At 50.5% G+C, this 25,662-nt stretch overlaps 1 protein-coding gene across 2 annotated transcripts; it reads left to right on the plus strand.

The window, feature by feature from the left end:
- The first annotated feature begins 77 nt into the window (after positions 1-77).
- Positions 78-25,662, plus strand: kat6a (K(lysine) acetyltransferase 6A). Of its 2 annotated transcripts, XM_035529685.1 has the most exons (17): positions 78-201; positions 2,537-3,991; positions 13,417-13,525; positions 13,621-13,736; positions 14,003-14,084; positions 14,203-14,317; positions 14,557-14,927; positions 15,381-15,496; positions 16,252-16,367; positions 16,716-16,857; positions 17,671-17,832; positions 18,515-18,608; positions 19,451-19,682; positions 20,285-20,468; positions 20,943-21,626; positions 21,905-22,157; positions 22,317-25,662. In XM_035529685.1, the coding sequence occupies exons 2-17, from the start codon at positions 3,314-3,316 to the stop codon at positions 25,592-25,594; spliced, it is 6,732 nt and encodes a 2,243-aa protein (XP_035385578.1). In that variant the 5' UTR covers positions 78-201; positions 2,537-3,313; the 3' UTR covers positions 25,595-25,662. The 2 variants fall into 2 exon arrangements, with proteins under 2 accessions (XP_035385578.1, XP_035385579.1); XM_035529686.1 differs by lacking the exons at positions 78-201; positions 2,537-3,991; positions 13,417-13,525; positions 13,621-13,736 and adding an exon at positions 13,857-13,883.

The following is a 25,662-nucleotide window of genomic DNA, read 5'->3' on the forward strand; positions in this document are numbered from 1 at the left end:
CGAGTTGGCAGTTTGCAGACGGTCCCTTGGTCCGCCCGTACCCCCCCCCCCCCCTCCCCCTGCTCACACAGCTCCCGTTTCACTCAAAGATGGCGTCGGCTTTGGAGCCGCTGGTCTCTGGCTGCGTTTTTGGGCTTGTTGTTGTCTGTGCTCCCAGTGCTTTTCGGATCATTCTCCGCGGCAACTCGACCCGAAATTCCGGTGAGTAGTCCCGCTATCCGAGGCGGCGGGCTTTAAAATGCCTACTGGTCCCCATCTGCCCGAAACCCGAACTGGACCAAGCGCCGAGGCGGAGGGAGCGGGGTACGGGGAGATGAAGATCGGGAGGGGAGGGGGGGTACGCCGGGGGTGGAGGGGGCGAGCGTACCGAGGCCTAGTCCGCACTAGCGGCCTTGTCTCCGTCGAGGGTGGGCGATAACGGGCAAGGAAGTGTGGAAAGGAGGTGGGGCGAGGGTGGGGGGAGGAATACACGCTTGCGGGGAAGGATTACTACGCGCAGCCGAGGCTTATTTAGGCCGCGTAAAATGTGAGCGTGGTGGCGGGTCACCGTGCCTGCTCGGGCGGGGAGCCGGACAGCAGTCCCCCCCGCATTGTGTCTGCGTAGGCCGCGGGCTCTCAGTGGGACGTCGCTTAGCCTAGCCGGCAGCATCACATTAGCAACACAGCACAAACCCCTTGTGTTGGCTGCGTGTTATTGTTTGAAAATTGTCGGGCGTAGTGTGGAATAGCGTCGCGGTGAGTTTTTTTTTTTTTGTTGGGGCTTTTTTGTTGTTGCTGTCAGTGCTGTATTATTAGCGCGTTGTTTCCTGTTGTGGAGCTTTTGGACGCCGACTAACCCTCATCCTTTCGCGGGAAGGTTTGTGCATTTAGCCTGGGTGCACATCGAGCCTGATGTAAACAGTTCGGTGAAGCTATGTAGCCAGCAAGCGCGGTGGAAAGTTAAAGACTACTTAGCTAGCTAATATTAGACTTCACAATTCCCCCGTTTACATAAAAAATATATTTACGATAGTAAACTAACGATAGTGCCAGCACACAGCTATGTTGGCTGAGAGAATTTCCAGTGCTTTTATTTCCATTGCTAGCACCAGCTAACTTGGCTGGCTAGCTAGCTAGCTAATGTTGTTTATCGGGCCCCCTTCATGATTTGTCTGTTGCTTGCAGAAATGTTTGAAGCTATGCACTGTTTTTGTGATGTACGTTTTCAAAATGGTTAAATATTGTAAATGCCTGATTCTGATGTTGGCTCAAATAGCCCGTTTTGAGGGCATAAGCTAAGCTAGGTTAGCTAGGATTGCTATGCGACCACTGACGGCTAGTGAGAGACGCTGAAGTTTAATAGTTTGGAAGTTGTTTAGGAAGTTTTTCTGCTACTCTGACATGAAACTGGGCGATGTTTGAGACTCCGTGGGGCGTTAAGAGTGTTTTCTTTAATTCATTGTTCGGACAACGGCCACTTGTTAGCTGTTCCTCGTTTTGGTAACGTTTGTTTTTGTTTTGATTTGAGGTCCCACAGAATGTTATCACACTCTGTAGCACGTGTCCAAAGTTTATGGGACTATTTGTAATCAAACATGGCCATGATGTGTGTTAAGTCCTACATAACATAACTTGGTAGATAGGTTTTGTGACACATCCGTAACTTGCACAAGTTCTTTGTTCCGGACAGGTCTGGATATTGCCACTTGTGTCTTATTCTGTGTCAGCCTCATCCAAAGCATGGTGTATTCCTGTACATCCCTGTCTGTGTAAAAGACACTACCAGCTAGTGAAAACAATCGCAATTGTTCCCTACATTTCTACCCTACATTTTAACACTGAGAGTGGTTCACAAGTGAATGGTTGGTGACTTAAGCCTAGTGTGATTTGTCCCATATTAGTGCCTGGAATATAATATTCCCATTATCATACATCCTGCACTATTTTTATTTTTATTTTTTGCTGTTAGGCATTTATCAAACTCAGGAGTGAAAGTGCTGGTCTGGGATTGAGGTATTGTCTTTCAGGTCTTTATAAATATTATAATATGAAGAAAGAGTATCTGGCATGGACTTTTAAGGAGTTTGATTAGTTTGAGTGTAAGCCTTGATGCTTTTTTGAAGTGTGTTGTTTTGCATCATGAAGTCGTGCTTGTGTCCCTGATGCCTGCGTTTCTGCTGGTGATGTAAAGAGCAGGACCTGATGGTCAAATGCAGCTAAACGGTGATGCTTGTTCTTACTGCTTGTTCAGGAGATGTCTGTTTATCTACTGACATGGGAGTCTTCATTGGAAGGGGACGAGTTTGTGATGGTTCTGTGTATCGTGTCAAAGTAGGAAAGGCTTTTCACCAGAATCTCTTCATGCGGATTTGGGGTTTTGATATGATAGGAGGATGATGGTTTGTGCTGTCTCACCTCTGCACAGGTCTGAATGCACTCCGTCCCGGTGTGAAAGCACCATGTCCAGAATACATTGCAGGAACTGATGGTAGGTATGCCACAGTGCCGCTGTCGGTAATGCCTCTGTGTGTGTGTGTGTGTGTGTGCGTGCGTGCAGGGTTCAGGAGCGACTGAACAGCGTTTGGCATGACGTCGATCAACCTTCGCCACTCCCGGGAGTAAAACCTGTTCTGGACCACTTTGTGAAGCACCACAGACAGGACAAAGACTGGGAAAAGAAGGGTAAAGAAAGGGAAGAAAACAAGGTGAACCGCCGGATGAAGTCACTGTTCCACTCTGAGTAGGGTTTTGTTTTGTTTTTTGTTTTTCCTTTTTTATTTCCATATGAACTGAGAAGGGGGGGGGGGGGAAACAAAACCCCACTACACTGAAACTTGTCTAGAGACATTTGACCCTGCTGGATAACACTACATACCAGTCTCAGATTCACTGAACGATTCCTCCCTGTCGGAGGCTCAGTCCCCTTGCAATCTGAGGCTACTGTCGGTCCACCACGCTCCTGGTGTGGGTGGTGTTTCTAGGACTGTCCCAGGACCCCCACTCTGACTGGGCATCCCCTTGCAGCCCTGGTGCTGCCCAGAGTGAGGGCAGGGGGTTGCTGGGGGTAGCAGGAGGCCTTTCTCGTGTGGGGGGGTGTTGGTTTATGCTATGGTGATCAGCCTCCTCCCTGACTGCTTCTGCTTTGAGAGACTTGCCACTAGGCCCAGGGACAAGGGATAGCCGCCTAGGGCAGCGAGGAGGAGGAGGGTGAGGAAGAGGCAGGCAAGCTCCAGGGCCAAGGCCACTGGGTGCTTCCTGAGTGCTTGTGAGGGTGAGTGAAAGAGTGTGTGTGTGTGTGTGTGTCGGGCCGTGGGCCCGGTCTCTAACCGCAGCCATGGTGAAACTGGCCAACCCGCTGTACACCACCTGGATCCTGGAGGCCATCAAGAAGGTAAAGAGACAGAAACAGCGTCCGTCCGAGGAGCGGATCTGCAACGCTGTGTCCATGTCGCACGGTCTCGACCGAAAGACCGTGCTTGAGCACCTGGAGCTCAGCGTCAAAGACGGCTCTATCCTCAAGGTGTCCAACAAGGGGCTCAACTCCTACAAGGACCCTGAAAACCCTGGACGCCTGGCCCTCCCCAAACCCAGGGGCGGGGGCGGGGGCGGGGGTGGAGCTGGGGGCGGGCCCGTGGCTGGGCCTGTGGGCGGGGGCAATGGAAGCACCGCCCCCAGTTCTTCCAAGAAGCCGGGCCTGGACTGGAACAAGCTGATAAAGCGTGCCCTGGAAGGGCTCCATGAGGCTGGCGGATCGACGCTCAAGAGCATCGAGCGCTTTCTGAAGTGTCAGGCGGACGTCGCGGCTTCCCTGTCGGGCAGTAGTGCCATGGGCCCGGGGCTCTTCCACCAGCAGCTGAGGTTGGCACTGAAGCGAGCTGTCGCCCACGGACGCATCGCCAAACAAGGCCCGCTCTTCCGATTGGTCAGCCGCAGCTCCCACGGTGACGGCACCGGCTGCATCTCGCTGGACTCGCTGCCTCCTGTTCGGCTGCTTCCCCACGAGAAGGATCGGGTAAGAGACAGACACACACACACACACAGTGAGTTTCTCACTGTAGTTGCAACTCAAGTTTTTTTTCTACACCAACCAAACAAATGCCTGTGAACACTGACAGACTCATTGGGTTCATGTGAACAGCTTGTGTGTGATTGTGGGAATACCTTAGAAGGCATCAACACACACACACGCGCACACACACTAGTTCGTTTAGTCAGTCACTCAGTTCTTTTCTAAATGTACATCTTTACAGCGTTGGGTGTTCCTGTACTTCTGAGCGATGTGTCCCTTTGGCCTGTCCCGTGTTCTTGACTTTTAATTCAGGATCAAGTTCTGTGCTGGTGTCAAAGAGTTGCATGTTAACAATTTAAAACTCCCACTGCTATGTTTCACAGCACTAGGTGTGAAGATGTTTTGAATTGACATCAAAGGTGCTTGTTCTGGTCTAGTAACACTAACACACATAGTCACAAGAAACTGCTCTCTGTCTTTAGTGGAAAAAATTGATGTAGTGTGGACCACGTGAGCGCAGATGAGATGGACGTGAAGTGGCGTCTCAACCGCCCGTCAAACCCTGTTCAGGACAGATGCGTTTCAGTTTCTCTTTCTCATGCACACACAAACACTGCTTTCACTTCTGCTTGTATTGCCAATAATGCGCACGCACACACACACAATTACATCTGTGTGTATCACAGTATGCTTTGTGTAGATTTTGGAGTATATTGACATCTGACTGGTTCTCTTTTTAATACCTTTTGTCGGACAGAAATTTTAACTTAAGTAAATGCCCATTACATGTGATGTGATGTAGTGGTTGACACGGCTTATGACCAGATATTTATGTCGGTTGGTTTTGTTCAGACTGTGGGTGGAAGTGTTGTAGAAAAAGGTAGCTGTGTTAACACATCGTGTGTCGGTAAAGATGGCCAAAACCACTTCCTGTTAGTGTGTGGTTTTTTTTTTTTGACGTTTCATTGTTCAAAGTTATCTAAGGATTACGGTGTTATAGTAGTTTTTACTAGACATAGCGTTGTATGTTAATTTATAACAAGTTAACGTCTGAGGTGTTATTTATTTGTATCCCAGTCTGTTATGGTGTAAAATCCACAGGCCAGTTAAGCTCTGTGTGATGTGGCCGTCACCCATGTGTGGCTGAGACTCGGAGCCCTATGTTTGAACCCCTTTCTCCACTGGATGTTGGCGACATTCTCTCCCAGGCTGGTTGAAACTGCAGATCACGTTTCATGTGTGGGGTTTAAGTTTAAGGGCAGAGCACGGCTGTGTCTGCGCTGAGGTCAGCCAACTGGGGCGCACTAGGATGAGGTCATTTCCGCTTCCTCCTGACCACGGGGAGGGCCTGGAGGCTTGCGTCCTGCCGGACCTCGGGGTGGAGTCCTGCCAGACCATGGCGCTCGGTGTCCTGTTGGGCCTCGTTTAACAACTTCATTAAGTGATAAATCGAAACACGTGTTTAATTGTAGGAAATGATGAATGGTCCATCGGTTTGGGAACTACAGGTTGGAGAATGAACGTGATTTTTGTTGTTGTTGTTGTTGTGCCCTGGTACTGAGTGGAACATGGTGGCAGGACAGGCCTGAATGACACGTGGGGGTGTGGTGAAGATTTTGTGGAGTGGCCCTAAATGTGTGTGTCTGGGGGTGGCTTGTTGGCGGCGAAAGTGTGATCTGTAAGCAGGGCAGTGGCAGGACGTTGGTAGTTTTTGGGCAGAGTGATGCTGCACTGTTGGGTGTTTTGGGTGGAGTTTTGGACTGTGTGGTGGGGTGGTTGTGTGAATCTGTGTGGTAGATTGCAGACCATCTACTACAAGCGGTGCCAGACCAAGGCCAGGAGGATTGTGAAGGACCCCACCCATCCCAACAATAGGCTCTTCTCTCTGTTGAGGTCAGGGAGGTGCTTTCGCTCCCTGAAGACCAAGACAGAGAGACTGAAGAGGACCTTCTTCCCACAGGCTATTCGGGCCCTGAATCAGGGAAACTGATAAACTGTGGGGATCACCACCACCATGTAACATAACTGTAAACATGTTCAATTACCACCATGTAACATAACTGTAAATGTCATTTTACAAAATGGATCTGTACATTCTGTACATTGTGTACATGCATATATACACAACCATATACATTGTACATTGTGTATATAAACATATTGTACATACATTGTTAATATATTTTTGTACATATGTAGAATAATATATTTCTCTATGCACCCCTGTTTTCTTTTCCTCAGTTTGGACAGAGCACTCTCAACCATTTCACTGCGAGTTATACTGTGTATGACTGTGTATGTGACAAATAAACCAAACTTAAACTTAGAGATGGAGTGTGCAGGAACCTGGTGGCATTTAGTGGGTGGAGCCCAGGGGCTGGTTCAGTGTACAGCATGAGGCACTGGAAGAGAGAGAGGGAGAGTCAGAAAGGGTGAGAGTGTGAAGGAGAATGAGGAGAGACACTGCGCGCGTACACACACACACACACACACACACACACACACACACACACACACACACACACACACAGAGACGGTGGGTCGGAGCGGGAAGGGGGTCAGGGGGGCGGTGCTATGTTTCACATCCTGCTGAGGCTGGCTACCAGCTGTAGTGTGTGTGTGTGTGTGTGTGTGTGTGTGTGTGTGTGTGTGTGTGTGTGTGTGTGTGTGTGTGTGTGTGTGGGAGAGAGAGAGAGATTCAGAGCTAGAAAGGGGAGCCTAAAAATAAAAACATTGAGAGAGTGTGTGAGAGCCAGGTATCAGTAGAGTAGGAGAGAAGGAGTGTGTGTGTGTGTGCTGGGGGGCTCTGACCGACATGAAGGCTCCAGGAGAAGCCCAGTACACACCCACTGTAGTAACCCGATAAACACAACTCTGCCTTCCGCTCTTTTGTCCTCGAGGCAAAACACACATACTCACACACACACACACACTCCTATCACGTCAGATCTGGTTGTCAGCGGCGAGGATGTGGGCTGTAGGGTGGCGGCTCACATTGCGATGGCGTGCCGAGCGTTTCTTCTGAGCCTCTCAGCCGTCTTCAGCCTGTGTGTGGAGGAACGGCGCAGCGCTGTGACCCTGCCAACACACACGCATGTGTGATGTCTGTGCGTGTGTGTAGTATCGTCTTCTCAGGAATTGCAAGGTGTCTTTGAATAGCACAGACTTTTGCGTAAGTCGTGATCATGCACTATGTGAGAAGCATGTGAAGGAAATGGTTGCTTTGAAGGGGCGTGTGTGTGTGTAACCTGATACAATATGTATCACAATGCATGTCACCTAACCTATATTTATTAACAATAATACATTTAATAAGTAATAATAAATAAAGACCAATAACACAGTCAGTGGGGTGAGTAAATTTAAAGTACCAGTACTGGAAAAAAGAATTCCTGAATACAGCCAATAGCTTCTAATCTCTGTCTAACAGGACAGGATTCACCTCTGGATATTATTAGAACTCACAAATGTTAACACTTGCAGTGATAACTTATAAATTAATAGAATTTCATAAATGATGATAACTTTAGAAATTTTCCATCCATGTTTACCCAAATATCACCTTTTAAAATGTTGAAGGTGCTGACTGCAGTTGCTTGTCCAGGTTTTAAAACAATTTGTACGTTGTCCTTAGACAAATGTGGTGTTTCCTTTTTTCCTTGTTTTTCCTTTTTGAGGTGCCATCTGTTGGATATTTTAAATATTGCACTTAAACTTGAACGCATCAGTATCACACTGGTGAAGAACACAAATATTCATAAATAATGCCCCGGTCGTGACCATACCGATCCAGGTGTCGGTAATGATGCATTGACGATATACTGCTGTATCAATATATCGAAGCTTTATTTGGGTTTGGCAGTCTACGCCTCTCCGTTCTCATTTATGGTAACGCTGCGATCAGTGTCAGTGCCGTCTTTGCAGTGTTTGTTAATTAGGCTCATTAAAACCTGTTAACTTCCACAGCGTTGATGGTGTTTCTGCAGTGGCGATGTACTCTGCTGTCCATTAAAGTCTGGATAAGAGTGTGCGTGTGTGTGCGCGCGCGGTGTTTTAAAAATGGATGTTTGTCTAAGCAGTTTGTGCCATCGACCCTCCATCTGATAAGCCTGGTGTCTGAGTGAGTGTCTGCAGTTTGTTGCATTGGACATTTTCGTTGTCTCGAGATGCTAGACATGAAGGGGACACGCCCCACAACAACCAACACCCTCCCACCCCAGAACAAATGGATGCGTCCTGGAATGAGTTGCCAGCGTGTGGACATTAATTCTCTCAGCTCCCCCATTACCGTGTCACACATCTCCATTCAGAGCTGACGGCACTCGTCACGTTCTGGCATGCCCTGATATTGGGTTATAGCCAGGGCATGGGGGGGGGGGGTCAAACAGAGGTCATGGATACATAAATGGGGAAATCTCAATGCTTTTGGGAAGGAGAGCAGACGTTATTGCTTTGTGTGTGTGTGAGTGAAAGAGAGGGAGAAATGGTGGCAGCGAGTGTAGGAGTCAGTAGTATGACAGACCATGACCCCTACTGCCCTTCCACCTTCGCCACGGTTTGGGGTCGCAGTCAAGTCAACTTGCGTACATGAGAAACTGGGGTCTGGGCTCTCTGAACACACACTGCCATCTTATGTAATACTAGTAGGGGCAGGGAGGTGATATGTCTCCAGAGGAGCTGTGTAACACTCACCCTCCACTGCGTAAGGTCAGTTTTATTATTCTGTGGAGTGAGTTTGAGTGCCACAAATCCAACCATTTGTTTTAGTTCTAAAGAAATTTAGATTTTAAGGTTATTTGTCTGTATGCACACAGCATCTGTGTGCGTGCATATATGTGCACGTGAAACCGATTGCTAGAGGCAGTATGTTTGATGTCAGAAGTCATGATGCCAAGCTGTTCTTACCAGTGGAGATGGGCAGGTGTGTCGATGATGTCACCTGCCCTTTCAGCAGCCCTGAGGCACCTGGTGAAGGGGAGGGGCTTGGGAGGGGGAGGAGCTAGGGATGAATACGGAAGGGTCCCATGTATTGATTGTGTTTCTCTTTCTCTCACTGAAGGTGAAGAGGAGAATCTGGAGAAGGGATGAATTCCACATGGCATGTGTATTTATTGATTGTGTCGTTCTTACTATAATTCAGTGGGAAGAGGCGGGGCTAAAGTTGAAGGGGTGGAGCTAAGTGACGAGATGATGAGTGCCTTGCGCCTAGATTTTGCACAATACACACAATCATGGTCATGGTGGCCACATGTTGGTCCAGGATGTTGGATTTAGGACTGGATTCAAGGACACACACGTGCACCCTCAGCATGTTAGTTACTGGAGATTATTGTTTATGAAGTATGTATACAGAGCATTAATTGTCGAGAGACTTCTTTAATGCACTGAAAAGAAAACCACAGACATTGTTAGTTAATAATTTGTTTTTAATGTACTCCAGAATACTGATGGTAGGTATAATGGGTTTGTTTTATTAATCCTCTTTTTGGTGATATTTTTTCTTTTTAATAGTTTTTGTCACTCTCTTGTGCAAACACACACACACACACACACACACACACACACACACACAGAGAGAGACGTAATGAGCCTATAACATGCCTCCATACTGCGCAGACCTCTCTGTGAACCCATGCCCTTCATAAATGATGGATCGCAGGTTGACACTTGAACATCTCACACACACGCGCGCGCAGCACCCATTCACTGAGTCATTACTCGCTGATGTTCGGCGTGTAGCTTACACTGTTGTACAAGAGCGAGGCACAAGGACAAACTGTGTGTGGGGCTGAAATGTGTGTGTCTCTCTCTCTCTCTCTCTCTCTCTCTCTCTCTCCCTCTCTTCTCTCTCTCTCTCTCTCTCTGTCTCTCTCTCTCTCTTTCTCTCTCCCACACACACGTCTTCAGGAGCATAAACACATTTGTACTCTTGTCACTCTCGCCGTTGCATGCTCGCGCGTGTTTGTTTCTCTTCTACATTATCCAGTGCCAAACTGCTTGTAGAGTGAATCATGGGCACTGATGTCCCTCAGCTCATGATCAGTAATGTTTTGGTTCTTATCACCCTAAGAATCGTCACTTCTCACCAGGGTTGGATCTGCTCTGTGTGGTGCTGCTGAACTGATCATGGGAGGTTTTTAATGGGCTGGAATTCTATTTTGGAGAAGGAGCTCAATATTTCTACAACTACCCCAGTGAAAGCGGAGCAGTGAAGAATTTCTGCAGGCAGGAACCAAGGGAACGCCCGTGTGTTTGGCTGGGTCATTTCTTACTGCGTTTGATGTGCCACACACACACACATCAACCTGATGACGACAGTATCAAGGCCAAAAATTCACAAGCAAAATGGGCCAGCCTGCTCCAGAAGTGGTTTGACGAGGAACCTGGACACACCACTGGCATCAGGAACGTGGACACCATTAATATCTGGAGCAGAGCTGGGCATTGTGCTTGTGAGATTTTAAAAACAGACTAACCGTGGAACGGATCATCACGTTCCCAACGTCGTCCTCCAAGTCTGTGACTGATGTGGAAGAACAGACAAGCAAAGACATTTGGCGACAAAAGGAGAGATGAGAGAGAGAGAGAGAGAGAGAGAGATGCTGCACATGTTATGTAGCTGAGATGAGGGACAGTAAACAAGTAGTGTGTGTCTGTCTTGTGTCTCTTTTTTTTCTCTCTCTCTCGCTCACTTGTCAAATCCAGTTTTTTGTTTTCGTGTATGCCAGTGCTGTGTGATCTGAAGGCGTGTCCATACACCCAGTCCTGGCGATGGTCTCTGCAAATCCTGCCAAGGCTCTGTACTGCGTCAGCGTGAGTGAAGGCTGTGCATTAGTTCAGGAAACAAACTTCACGCTGCTTTTGGGCTGTTGGCATGTTTCACGGATGATGATACCAGTACGTTTCTGTCCAGCTGTTTTTCCGCTTCCTGTACTTTATTACCTTATACTGTTGGAGGAGTGAATCAGGGTTAGGCCTCGTCTAAGTGTTGGATTAGACCTTGTTATGGAGTCTCCCTACAACAATAGAGCACCCAAAACCTCATCAAGGGTGGGGCTTAATGCCCAGATGCCCCCCGTGCAGGGTGTCAGAAGCAGGCAGTGCAGCTAGTCCAGAAACCCAGACTGCTAAAGTCATATAGACAACGCACTCCACTTGGGTGATATTAGTCTGGTGTTTGACTGAACTGAGGCCCTGCCTCCAGGGTGTGAAGCCCCGCTCCCAGGGCATGAGAGCTGATTTATAGCAATATGCAAAAAAATGTTTTTCACATGTGCATACTGACCAATCACCGCCATTAGCTGAGGGCTTGTAGCTTTGAAAGTTTCAGGAAACAGTTTGTCCAAATAACTCCTGCCCTTTATTAAAATGACGTCATCGCCAGCATCGCAGGGCACATCTCAGCTGGCGTTATGTCGGCTGTGATGACGTTTTTGTGGCAGTAGAAACAGTTTCCTGACATGTAAGGAGCCGTGTAAGTGCATTTTAATGTTTACACAGCAGTGTAGTCACAGTTGGTGTTTTTATGCAGCAGTGTGATTGCAGTGTGACTGTTTATGTGGCCATGTAATTTACATTTATCCAAAGCGACTTAGAATTATGACTGAGCACAACTTGACTAATTGAGGGATAAGGGTCTTGCTCAGGGGCACAACAGTGGCAACTGGGCAGTGGTGGGACTTGAAACGGTAACCTTCTGATTACATGTCAAGTATCTTAACCACTGAGACACCACTGCCCTATAATCACATATGAGGTAGTATAAATGCAGTGTGTGTTAGTGTAATCTCTGTTTCACTCTTTACAGTACAGTGGTGTCTCAGTGGTTAAGGGACTTGAGTTGTAATCAGAAGGTTGCCAGTTCAAGTCCCAGTACTGCCAGGTTTCCGCAGTTGGGCCCCTGAACAAAACCCTTAACCCTCAATTACTCAAGTTGTGTTCAGTCAAAATTGTAAAGCGTCAGATAAACGCCGTAAACATAATGTGCACATGGCAGTGGAGTGGAGATGAGGTGGTCAGGGAGGTTGAGGACTGAACACTTAAATTCACATTAAAGCTCTTCTCTGGATGGCTCTCTGGGGCAAGGGCACATGGACCAACGTGCAGAGCGCTCTCTCTCTCTCTCTCTCTCTCTCTCTCTCTCTCTCTCTCTCTCTCTCTCTCTTGTTCTTTCTTTCTCTTTTTGTTCCTCTTCTAGCCCCAGGCTAGCTGTGTGTGCATGCCCCGGGTGAGTCGGAAAGAAATGAACCCGATAAATCACGTTCTTTGTGGCCGTATCTTCCCTGTCTCAACCTGCTCTGCTCTGACATCACCCACTCTTGCACACTCGTGTGTGTGTGTGTGTGTGTGTGTGTGTGTGTGAGTGTTTGTGTGTGTGTATACACACACACCTGTCCACTGAACCCCCACATGTACACAAACACACCTGTCCACTGATTGCCCAGTTGTACACGCACACACACCCTCCCCTGTACCACGATTCCACACATGTACACACTTGCACGGTTTCTCTCTCTCTCTCTCCTCTGTCCAACAGCCTGGCATTAATACCCTGCCTCTCTTGTTTTCTCCCTGCCCAGACCTGTTTCCTAATCGCTGCTGTATGCAGACAGACAGGAATACCTGTTTGTGTCAGGAACACACTCACAAACAAAGCAATTACAATTTACCTCACATGCACTGACCATATACCCACCCAACGGGTCTCTCAAGACTACAGAGTAAAGCGTTCGTTGGGGAAAATTGCCATTTCTTTAGAGAACGCCAGTGTGTGTGAATGTGTGCACAGAGGAAGGAGTGTCTGGAGATTCTGAGGAAGTGTGCAGAATCCAGCACAGAGTCTATGTCTGCGTGCAGGGATAGAGCCACACACAGACGGATGCGTCTGTCTCTCTGGGCATGCGCATCTGTCTGTCTCCGCCTGTGTGTTTGCGTGTGTATCTATTTCTGATGTGAATAATAAGGATGCAGGAACTCTGAAGTAGCAGCAGTGCTGAGCCCTTCCTCCGCTGTCCTCTCTCTCCTCGTCCAAGGAGGAAAGAGCGTGCCCTCTGAGTACCTTCTGTCTCCCCGAGCAGCAGAACAGCCAGTTTGGGCCCTGCTCTAATGTTTGAGGGCCCATTTTGGTGAAAAGCTCATTTTCTGTATTATGTGGGCTTTGACTCCCAACCTTTGCCACTTCGGACTCTGCGAGAGTTGAAATGAACTGTGTTCTGTGACGTGAACCGTTTGGGGTCTTTCAGACCTGCAGGTGGTACTGAGCTGCTGACACACTGATGTTTATGGAGAACGAAGGGCCTGTTCAACTAGTGATTCTAGTGTGTTGTTTTTTTTCTCTCTCTCACTCTTACAAACTCTTTATCCTTCTCAATATCGCTCTCTATCCCTCCCTATATCATATATTTTCTCTCTTTCTCGCTCTCTCTCAGCCTGTAGCTGAGCCCATCCCCATCTGTAGTTTCTGTCTGGGGACCAAAGAGCAGAACAGAGACAAGATACCAGAGGAGCTCATCTCCTGTGCTGACTGTGGCAACAGCGGTGAGTTCACCTTATACACACGCACACACACACACGCTGCACCCACCCTGTACCCATGTCTGTGTTTTGACTGTTTTCCCTGCTCTGCCTGTCAGGCCACCCGTCGTGTCTGAAGTTCTCCCCTGAGCTGACGACGCGGGTCAGAGCTCTGTGGTGGCAGTGCATCGAGTGCAAGACCTGCAGCAGCTGCCAGGACCAGGGCAAGAATGCGGTACCTCCAACGCCCGCCCACCCACTCTCTAACCCCGCCCACCCACTCTCTAACCCCGCCCACCATCGCCCGACGACTCACCCCTCCCACGTGCGACACCGTCACCTGCCCCATCACTCACCCCTCCCACGTGCGACACCATTGCAAGTGTGTCCATTTCACAAGGTTGTCAGTGAGGTGATTTTGATTGTTCGTTGGTGCTGAGAGAGCAAATTTGATAGAAATGTGAATTTGTGGGTTTTTGGTTTTTTTCCTTCTTCTCCTAGGAAAACATGTTGTTTTGTGACTCGTGCGATCGAGGTTTCCACATGGAATGTTGTGACCCACCATTGACGCGAATGCCAAAAGGTGTGAAACACACACACAAGCAAGCATACACCAAGTGCGCACGGTCATGCCCTGCGTGTGTGTGCGCTGCATGACGGTGTTTGTCCTGTGTAAGACGGTCATGTTCTGTCCTCTGCAGGTATGTGGATCTGCCAGATCTGCAGGCCCAGGAAAAAGGGCCGGAAACTCCTTCATGAGAAAGCAGCACAGATAAAGAGACGGTACAACGCACCACTGGGCCGGCCCAAGGGCAGGTAACACGCTAACCTCTCTACTGGACCGCCAATCTGTCCTGGGTGCTGTTATTATAATGTAGAAGTGTGTGTGTGTGTGTGTGTGTGTGTGTGTGTGTGTGTTCATCGTAAGATTTCTTTAAGATAGGATAGGATATTTTGCCCTGTCCTGTTACAGATATATAAAAGTTATTAATTGTTTTTAATATTGTTTAAATATATTAATATTATTGTTAAGTGTGACTTTTGTCTGTTTACAGACCGGGTCGCCCCTTTAAGAAACTCCGAGGTGGTGGGCGGGGCCGGCGGAGGCGGGGACCGGGGGGCATGGACCATCGTTCTCAAGGCTCCTCCTCCCCACACTCTTCCTCCAGCTCATCGTGCGAGGGTTACCCTGGGGACGACCGGCTACTGTTCTCGCACCGGGAGGAGGACTCGGCGCACGGCAGCCTGCGCTTCAACAAGAAGACAAAGGGGCTGATCGACGCCCTCACCAAGTTCTTCACGCCGTCGCCGGACGGGAGGAAGGCTCGTGCCGAGGTCGTGGACTACACACAGCAATACCGCGTCCGCAAGAAGGGCAGCCGCAAAGGAGACCCCGACGACCGCACGGGAGGCGGGGCCGAAGGAGGTAGGGCCGATCGCTGCGTGGCTCGCCAACCGTAATCGCGATACCGGCCTCGTGACTGAATGAGTGAATGAGGGCTCTAATGTAGTTTATTACTGTTTGTGTGTTCTTTGTGTGCTGTGAGGATCTGTTGGATGAATCTAGATGTCTAGTTGATTGACGCTAGTAAATTTGATGAAAATAGTATCTGGAGATGCTTCAGCCTGAAGGAATTCTGTGGTACATATAAACGAGTGGAGGCGTCTGTCTGTGGTTCAGCGGTACATTTGCTACGGCAGTTCAGCTGTGCAGGTTTACAAACTCCTTCACAGAAATGGAAACGTACAGGAACCAGCCAGGCATCTATTTATGGAAACAAAGTGGAGAAACCAGGTTTCAGTATGAAGTACATCTCTCTCTCTGTCTCTGTCTCTCTCTCTCTCTCTCTCTCTCTCTCTGTCTCTCTCTCTCTCACAGACAATCAGGAGTGTGGTGATGACTGGAGAGATGACGAGGAAAAGCCACCCGGACAAGAAAACCTAACAGAGAAGGATGTGGAGCTGTTCAGACACATCCAGCAGCTAGCACTACAGGTACAGGGGGCGGGGCAGGGCAAAGATCAGTGTACACAGCAGAAGTGTTGACCTGTTTTAGACCTGAACAGTTTTCTGTGCAACAGCCAGAGCTGAACGGTTCAGGACTTACTGTTGTCCTCTGAACCATCGCGCTATCACGACACATTTGGTGTCCCCACACGCTTACACGGAAGGCAGCGCTGAATCAAAGATTATATTTAGCTAAACCGCCTACATATAGAGCTTGTGTGAGACCAACGTATTTACTCAGAATTGTAGGGCTGATTTAGTTATTTCTTTTTCTCCTTTATTGTTTACTGCCGTGTGTGTGGAGAGCTGCTGTTAGTCATTCTTTCTCTCCCTCTCTCTCTCGCACGAACAGACGCGCATGCGGACACACATGCACAGGCACTTTCTCCCTCTCAAGCTTGTGTGTTTAGTGTCCTGAGCCTTAAAGCACTAGAAGCCCCTGTCTTTCCCTTAGGCAATAAGTCTTAACAGCGTAAATACACACACACACTGTTTGATGCGGTTAATTTCTGTAGTAGGTGGTCTATGGGAGCACATGTAGTGTGTACACATGTATGCATTACAGGTGCGTGCTGTTAATTAGTGCAGTGTGTTGGTGATCTGTGTGTGTCAGACAGACTAAGAATGTCCCAGTGTGAGTAGTGCGGTGGAGGTGCACTTGTGATTCCACAGCTGTACGTTGCTGATCTGCTCTGTGGAAACCTTCTGGCTCTCTCCCCTCCCCTCCTCCTCACCCTGAGCAGAAGGTCGGGGTGACCGGACCCCCAGACCCACAGATGCGATGCCCATCTGTGATTGAGTTCGGGAAGTATGAGATCCAGACGTGGTACTCGTCTCCTTACCCACAGGAGTACAGCCGGTAAAACACACACACACACACACACACACACACACACACACACACACACACATATACTCTTATCCATTCACAGGTTTTATTTATGAGTATAAGAGGGACAGTAACTTATCCCAGAATAGTTTGGTTAAACAGGGTCTGTATAGATCATAGTGCAGTGGACGTGTGGTTAAGCTGTTTCATGTGTGGAGAGTTGAGATCAAAGCCACATGACAGAAGGCAGCACTATCTGTGCTGACACAGCATATGGTCTTAACCTTTTAATTCAGTGTCCCTCTACAACTCTGCTGTTGCACTTTATTACTGTAATTGCTACTTACGGTAATATCTCATTTCTCTCTCTCTCTCTAGACTTCCTAAGCTCTACCTCTGTGAGTTCTGTCTGCGTTACATGAAGAGTCGCAGTATACTGTACCAGCACATGCGCAAATGCACCTGGTTTCACCCGCCTGCCAACGAGATCTACAGGAAGGACAACGTCTCTGTGTTTGAGGTGAGATGCATACGCGTGTGTACTGGAATGCAGCTTAGATAGACTGTGTATAAATACAGACACATGTGAACATGTGTGTCTGTAGCCTAGCTAGAATCTAAAATGTGGCCTCCCTAGAGTCTGTGCAAATAAAACACACACACACTTGCTCAAATGCTGGATGGCTAAAGTCTTTAAAATAAAACAAACATACGCACGCTCCTAGCTAGTCTACAAATAAACATGCATACTTGCTTAAATGCCAGCTATCTAGAGTCTGTACACACACACACACACACACACACACACACACACACACACACACACACACAGAGGCCAGACTGTCCTGGGTGCATAGCCCTGCCCCCTCCATAGAACATGCTATACCAGAGCCCCGCCCCTCCATAAAAAGTTCTAGCAGAGCCCCGCCCCTTCCATAGTATTCTCTAGAAAAGCCCCGCCTCTTCCATAGAGCTGTAGTTGCCACTGCATTATACTGGATATTTTATTACTCCTGCTTTTTTCTGAACTCGTAGCACTCATAATCCTTTGACATATTTGGTTTAAATTACAGGAGTGAGTTATGAGTCATGAATCAAATGTCTCAGAGAGTCAGAAATTGGCCTGCTCCGCGTTCATTTTAAGGATGAAGTCTTTACCAGCAAGGCGCATACTTCATGGTTACAGATTAGTTTATGTAGTCCTGTATAATTTGGAATTTTGTAACTTCAGTAAATAACTTTTTTTTGTCTTTACACTTCAAAATCTTTTTGAAACACTCCAGTTTTGTTGTTGTATTTAAATTATTTAATCTACTTAATGCATTTTCTTCAGGTTGATGGGAATGTCAGCACAATATACTGTCAGAACCTGTGTTTATTGGCCAAACTCTTCCTGGACCACAAGACCCTGTACTACGACGTGGAGCCTTTCCTCTTCTACGTGCTCACACAGAACGACTCCAAAGGCTGCCACTTGGTGGGCTACTTCTCCAAGGTGAAGTCACCTGCCACATCTGCGCGATACCTGAGCTACAGCACTTTGCACTCGACCCTTACAGATACATGCACGTCCGGGGAAAAACCTTTTAGTAATAAGCACATGGGGTTTGTTGAGGGACGCCAGCTTAAAGTCCGGTTGTAAATTCCACTTCTTTGAAAATATATGCTCTGGCAAGGCAAACGCTTGAAGGTTCAGTTTGAGCAGAACCTGCAGTGCTTTTTAGAGATTTACATCAGATTAAAATGGAAACAGAATGAAGGAATGTTTTGGAGTTTCGGTTTGGGGTAGGACACCCAGTGTCTGTGGTATTGCATTTTGCCAGCGAGTGTTTGACACAGGGGAAATCTCAATAAGCAAAATCAGCCCTGCCCCCTGCAGTTTTGGGTGGGTGAATCCATTTCTGAGATGCTGGAATGTCAGGAATACACATTTCAGTACCTCAGTCATCAGTCATTATGACAGACCCCAGTGTTACACAAGAATGTACACATGACAAATTGCAACCAGTGCTTTAGGGGCTGGAATTCTCTGCCAACTGTTTTGAGATTTTATATATTTTTAATATCTCCCCCCTCTCTCATATTCATTTATATACACACACACACACACACACACACACACACACACACACACACATAAAAACAAGCAAAACTTTTTGTCTTGTTGCATTTTGCAGGAGAAACATTGCCAGCAGAAGTACAACGTCTCCTGTATCATGATCCTCCCCCAGTACCAGCGCCGAGGCTACGGACGCTTCCTTATCGATTTCAGTACGTCCTCCCGCCCCTGACTACCCGATGTTCTGCGGCAGGGGCGGGGCTTGGCCGCATGGCTGCACCGACTTGTAAACGTGCCATTCGACACCGTGTCAGCAGGCTCGTGAAAGAGATATGTTATCCAGCTTACGCAGGTTCATTGCTGAGCTAACCCAAACCCATAGTCCCGTGGGAGGTTACCTGGCACACCTGCACGCCTTACCAGATGTCTACCTTACATGTCACTTGCAGTCTGTGCGTTTAATATGTTAAACCTTTGCCATTGTTTGCTCATTTGGTACCTGCTCCTATCCAGAGTGACGTAAAACATAAAAAGTATGCTCGTCTACTAGCACCACACAATTTGAGATGTCTGGCTCGAGATGTCTGATTCCAGCTCGCCAGAACTTTTATTTTACACATTATGGTTAGAAAACAAAATTGTTAAAACGTCATTCTGTACAAAGGGACTGCATGTTTCCGAGCACAGTGAAGTGCTAAATCGCACCGTCATAGCTGCTGCAAACACACGAAGGCCAGACAACCGCAGACGTTACCTGTGATGTTTCCATATGTCTGATTTAAACTTTTTTTAACAGAGGGAATAGGTCGTTTTTTTATTTTGCGTTTTATTGTGAATGTTTTAGCATTTAGTGATCATGTTGATTGCATGTCACTGAGGAGCGTGGTAAAGTATCCCCAGATGTTCTTTTGTTGCCTTACAAAACAGATTTTTGATTTGAATCTTTTTGAAGCCTAACATGTCTTAGATACAACCAGACTGTCTGTTTTAATCTTGTTCAACCTTGAGTCCCAGGTCATGGCTGGCTGAGTAACACAGTTGCACACCTGTTCAGGTTACCTACTATCTAAGCGGGAGGGCCAGCCAGGTTCCCCGGAGAAGCCCCTGTCAGACCTGGGCCGTCTGTCTTACGTGGCCTACTGGAGCAGCGTGGTGCTGGAATGTTTGCACGAGGTGCGGGACCGGACACTCACCATACGCCGACTCAGCAAGATCACTGGCATCTGCCCTCAGGACATCACAGCCACCCTGCAGAGCCTTAACATGCTGGAGTACAGGGGCAACAGGTGAGGGTCTCACACACACACACACACACACACACACGCAAGGAGTGGAGAAAGTGAGCCTGCAGAATATCTACACACCCCTTCCACCCCAGATGTCACTCATATCAGATGTTTGCTTCTGGAAAGTACTTCAGGGCGCTAAAGATCTAAACCAACAGGCACCTGAATACGTTGTGTGCTTCTGCCACATCTGTACTGACCCACCTTCATCTCCTGAAAACTCATCAACCCAGCTGCAAAATACTGAACTGTAATCACCACCGAAGTGCCTCACGTGGCCTGCGCTACCAAACTGTCTACACAAATTAACCTTACACGTCACAATTTTTAATTCACTTTCCTTGTTTATCCCTATGTTTGTCTGCAATGTTAGTATGTAGGTACTTTCACATTTCTGTTCTTGCCCTGTGCTTTGGGAACTGTGCAGCTGTGAGATTTTGTGCACCTGTGTCGCACCTGTGTCATTACCTGAGCTGATCCCTGCGGCCATTCTTAGGGGTTAAAATGGTGGTCTAGTGGAAGGGTGTGGTGGCGGGTCTGAGCGAATGGGAGCCGTCGATCCCTCAGGCAGTCACCGCCCCGCTCTGTTCATGTCCCTCCAGGCTGGTTCTAGTTCGCAAAGAGAAGCTGGTGGCAGCGCATGTGTCCCGCCTCCGGGCCCGCCCTCGGCTGCTAGAGGTTGACCCCGATTGCTTACGCTGGACGCCTGTCATCGTCACAAACACGGTGGTGTCGGAGGACGAGGGAGATGAGGACGAGGATGGAGACGAAGAAAATGACAAAGAGGTACGATATCTTTTATTTAATTATATTAAATATCGTTTAATATAATAGTATTTAATCTATCATTTGTTGTTTAATATAATTAGTATATCTTATATTAAATCTTCATCTAAATCTTATATCTAAAAATGTTTATTGTTTTAATAGAGTATTTAATATTTTATGTTGTATCTTGTAAATATTATATTTAATATAATATTTTTCTGGTTTGTCTTGATTTAAAAAAAAGAATTTTTTTTAATGCTTTTCTTCCTGTGTTGGCATTAACCATCTTGTTTTAAAACAACACACTCGGGCTGTAGGAGGTGTGTGTTCAAATGTGCTCAGCACTGGCTGCAGTCATTAGGTTAGGAATGTATTTTCCAGTATGCAAAGCTCTCTGCTGCAGTGGTGTCTGTTACTCTGCAGGTCGCTCAGAAGCTCGAACTAGGACTGTCATAGATTTGTTTGTGTTTTTACTCCTTTTGTGATCTCCAGGTGATCTCCAGCCACAAGAGCCCTCCACTGCCCTGGAGTGCAAGAGGCGAGCGGGATGAAGATGAGGACCGGAGATGCTTCCCCACGTATCCTAAAAGCCAGAGTTCCCCGGCCACGTCGCCCATACGCAACAGCCTGCCGTGCCCCGAGGGCGCCGCCCTGCAGGCCAACGGCGAGCGCAGGGGTCGTGGACGCCCTCCCAAAAACTGGCCGTGGGGCAAAGTGAAGGACCGGCCTCGCCCGGGTCCGGGGCGGCCACGGAAAATCAGGCCCGAGGAAGACGAGGATGAGGAGTACAGGATTCCAGCCAATAAGGCAACGGCGCCATCCCTCTCTCTGCCTACGCTCTTCACTTCAGAGAACGAGACGAGCACCGCCTGCCACCACCCTGCGGAAGCCGCGCGGCACCCCGCCGTTCCGCTGCCACGCAGCAGGGGGCGCCCCCCGCGAAAAAAACGAGGGCCCAAGCGCAGGCTAAGCGAGGGGCCGGGGGAGGGCGTGCCCCCGTTGCCCCTGGTGACCAGGCTTAGCGAGCCTTTGCCTTCTCGACAGTCTTGCTCCAGTGAGAGCAGCGATGATGATGACGACGACGACGACGACGACGATGACGATGATTACGATGAAGAGATGGGCACCTGTTCCCCTCCTGTTTTAACCAAACCAACATTGGGGCTCAAATGCAAGGTTGGTGAAAATCACCAAAGTGAATCTTTAATTTATTTATTGCATCTTCTTCTTCCTCGGGCCTGATTACATTACATTACCTAGAATTATCAGAAATGTCGACTATTGAAAGCTGAGAGATTTATGTAATTAAACAGAGTTGTCACACACGAGGTAGCTACTGCCCTGTCTTTTTTTCAATGAAAGCTTGGTGACTAAACGTCACAAAAAAGCAAATATGAAAATGTGGGCGACTTTGTGAACAGTTCATATTTAAGCCCCTCCCATATATTTCCCAGAAGCCTCTGCGGAAGCGGCGCGTACGTCAGCGTAGCCACCCACACAGCAGCGTGGTCACCGAGACGATCTCCGAGACGACGGAGGTTCTGGACGAGCCTTTCGTAGACTCGGACTCCGAGAGGCCCATGCCCCGCCTAGAGGAGGAGACTCCGTTTGGCCACGCCCTCCGCTGCTACCCCCCCGCCCGCAAGCACCTAGACCCTGCACCAAAAAGGCTCCGCCCACCCAACATCTCCGAGTCTGAGGAGGACGGTTGGTGACCCTCTATAAATTTAAAATAATTTTTAACTATCTAATGATCTAATTAAGCAATTAGCAGGAAAACAAACCGAACGTGCGACTGTGTGCGCATTTGTGAGTTGTTCACAGTTCTGTCGTTAATAACGCTTCCCTCTCGGTTTTCCTTTCCAGATTCCACTCCGGTGTTGAAGCCGGTCTGCGGCTTGAGGAGATCTGACCAAACCGAGGCGGGGGAGCGAGTGAGTCCACCGGCCATTGCTGCGGAAACACCGGTGAAGAAGAAGAAAGGTTGGCCCAAGGGCAAGAGCCGCAAGCCAGCGCACTGGAAGAAGCGCCCCGGTCGGAAGGCTGGGAGCTGCGCCGGGCAGGCCGCCGACGCTGGCCTGACCCTTCCGTCCTCAGAGGAACCGCCTCCTCAAAAGATCAAGGGAAAACCAGGCAGGAAACCGCGGAGCTACTACCTGCAGCGAGCTCAGGAAGAGGCAGACAGGCAGGAGCTGGCGAGGGGCCACGCCGGACAGCTGCAGCTGGAGAAGCCGGCTCCGGAAGACCACGCCTGCAAGAGGAAAAGCCTGACCTCTGACCCGGACTCTGAGAAGCGCAAGGACTCGGACGAAGATGATGATTTTATGCAGAAGATGAGGGACACGCCCAAGCCACGGAGGCGAGGCCGGCCGCCGAAGAACCCCGGCCTCCCGCTGCCTGTCTCCAAACCCCCGCCCACGTCCGAGCCAGAGGAAGATGAGGAGGACGAGGACGAGGAGGAAGATCGGGCGTGGGTGGGGGAGAAGTCCAGCCGCCCACCCTCACGCACCCTGTCGCAGACCTCTATCGCGAGAGTTCCTCCAACCACAGACGGGGACACAGCTGACCCGGAGGAGGACGAGGACAGGGAAGACGAAGATCAAAGTGGCTCTAGAAGCCGGAGGGCAGTGGCCGTGCTGAGCTCTGGAAGCCGGCGGAGCGACGATCACGATGCAGACGACGAAGGCGACGGCCGACTGGAGGAGAAGAGGGAGGACTGTAAGCGCGGGAAGAGCCCGGCTTCCGAGGACGATGACGAAGAGCTGGAGGAGGAGGAGGAGGAGCCTCCAACTCCCACCCGGTCGCCACCTGTGAAGGAGGAGCCCCAGAGCGGAGAAGGTTTTTTAGACATGCAAGCGAGCGCGACGAGGGAGTATGTCAGCAAACAGGAGGAGGAGGAAGATGAGGAGGAAGAGCCAGACGAGGTTCCAGAGGCGAAGACCCGCTCGGTGGACGCCCAGGACGAGCGGCGAAGACGGGAGCAGGAGGAGTCGTCCGCCGCCACCGCTGCTGCCGTGGAGACCGTGACCTCGATCGCGGACCCTTCTGAACCGCCGGACCTCCGTCCGCTGGAGGGCAAGTCTGTCCTGCTGATGGAGACGGAGCATCCGCACGCCAGCGCCGAGTTCAAAGACGAGCTCAGCCACCACGCGCACGACCAGCAACACCACCACCACCACCAACAACCACACCACCACCACCAACACCACCACCACCACAGCAGCAGCGAGCTGGACCTGGAGACGGTGCAGGCCGTCCAGTCGCTCACACAAGGTGAAGCCCAGGACGAGGAGGCCGAGTCTCATGGCGCCTACCAGGACTGCGAGGAGACGCTGGCCGCCTGCCGTACCCTGCAGAGCTACAGCCACGCCGACGGCGAAGAGGACGGCCTCGCCATGGTGGATGACTGTGGAGCGTCCCAGAACAGCAGTCCCATGCCCAACCCACCGCTGCCCCCTTTGGCCAGCCAGTCTGTGCGCTCCGTCAGCAGCCCCGGGATGACCCCGGGGCCCCTGGACGCGGGGCCGGGGGTGGCCGGGGCGTCGGGGGCCGGCACGGGCGGGGGTTACACCCAGATAACCCCAGAGCACCCCGGTTCACTGTCGGCGCCGTCGCTCCAGAACATGGAGACTTCGCCCATGATGGATGTGCCGTCTGTGTCTGACCACTCGCAGCAGGTGGTGGACAGCGGCTTCAGCGACCTGGGGAGCATCGAGAGCACCACGGAGAACTACGACAACCCCAGCAGCTACGACTCCACGATGGGCGGAGCCGGAGGGGGCGGGGGCAACACGGGGAACGGAGGCGGTATGTCCGTGCCGGCCGCGGGGGCGTCAGCCTCGTCGACGGCGTCGTCCTCGTCGTCCACGCCGTCCTCCTCGTCCTCGCAGGGTAACAGCTGCTCCTTTGTCTCCACGCCGGGTCTCTCGTCATCATCCGCCGTGGCCATAGGGAGCTGCGGTTTGATCCAGCAGGCCGGGCCGGGCCCCAACGCCGCGGGCGGGGCCGGCGCGGGCAGCGGCGGCCCTCAGCCTCCTCCTCCGCCCCCTCCGCCCACGACGAATGCTCCCGGCTGTAGCATCAAGTCGCCCCAGGGCTGCGTTATCGACAGGCCTCCGAGCGCCACCCAGCAGCAGCAGCAGCAGAAAAAGGTTGCCCAGCAACAGCCCCCACCGCCGCCGCCCCCGCCCTCGGGGCCCCCGCCCCCTCCGCCACAGCAGCAGTCCCTCTCCCAGTGCAGCATGGGAAACGGCTTCGCCTCCACGCCCATGATCATGGAGATTCCCGAGAGCGCAGCCGGTGCCGGCGGCGGCGGCAGCGGCGGGCGGAGCCTCTACGACCGCATGGGCGGAGACTTCGGCGCGGGCGGCTACGCCCAGCCCTCGGCCACCTTCAGCTTGGCCAAGCTGCAGCAGCTCACCAACACCATCATGGACCCCCACAACATGCCTTACTCCCACTCGGCCTCCGTCACCTCCTACGCCACCAGCGTGTCTCTGTCCAATCCCGGCCTGGCGCAGTTGGCCTCCTCCCCTCACCCGCCCCTCCCCCAGACCCAGCCCACCATGACCCCGCCCCCCAACCTCGCCTCCAGCTCCATGAACCTAGGCTCCTCCCTGATCCAGTGCAGCATGCCAGGTGCCAACATCGGCCTGCCTCCTCCTCCCCACGCACAGCGCCTGCAGGGCCAGATGACCACGGTGAAGGGCCACATCGCCATCCGCTCCAAGGCCTCGCAGATCCCCGCCGGGTCGCCACACCAGCAGCAGCTGTACGGCCGCAGCTCGGGTGCCGTGGCGATGCAGAGCACGCCCCGCACGTTGGCCGTACAGCGGGGCATGATGACCAACCTCATGCCCACGCCAGGCGCCTACAACTCCATGAACATGAACCCTCTGAACGCCGCCATGTCGGCCGGGTACCGCATGCCCCAGCCCATGATGAACAGTGGGTACCACGGCAACCCGCCGTACATGAACCAGCCGGCGCAGTACCCCATGCAGATGCAAATGGGCATGATGGGAGGTCAGGCCTACCCTCAGCAGCCTATGCAACCTAATCACCATGGCAACATGATGTACGCGGCTCCGTCCCACCACAGCTACGCGGGCGTTCCTAAACAGTCGCCTTATATGAGCAGATGAGACAGAAAGACATACTGAGAGAGAGAGAGAGAGAGAGAGAGAGAGAGGAAGAGAGAGACAGAGGAGAG

This window comes from Electrophorus electricus, chromosome 9 (assembly GCF_013358815.1).
Source record: "Electrophorus electricus isolate fEleEle1 chromosome 9, fEleEle1.pri, whole genome shotgun sequence".
Lineage (NCBI taxonomy): Eukaryota > Metazoa > Chordata > Actinopteri > Gymnotiformes > Gymnotidae > Electrophorus > Electrophorus electricus.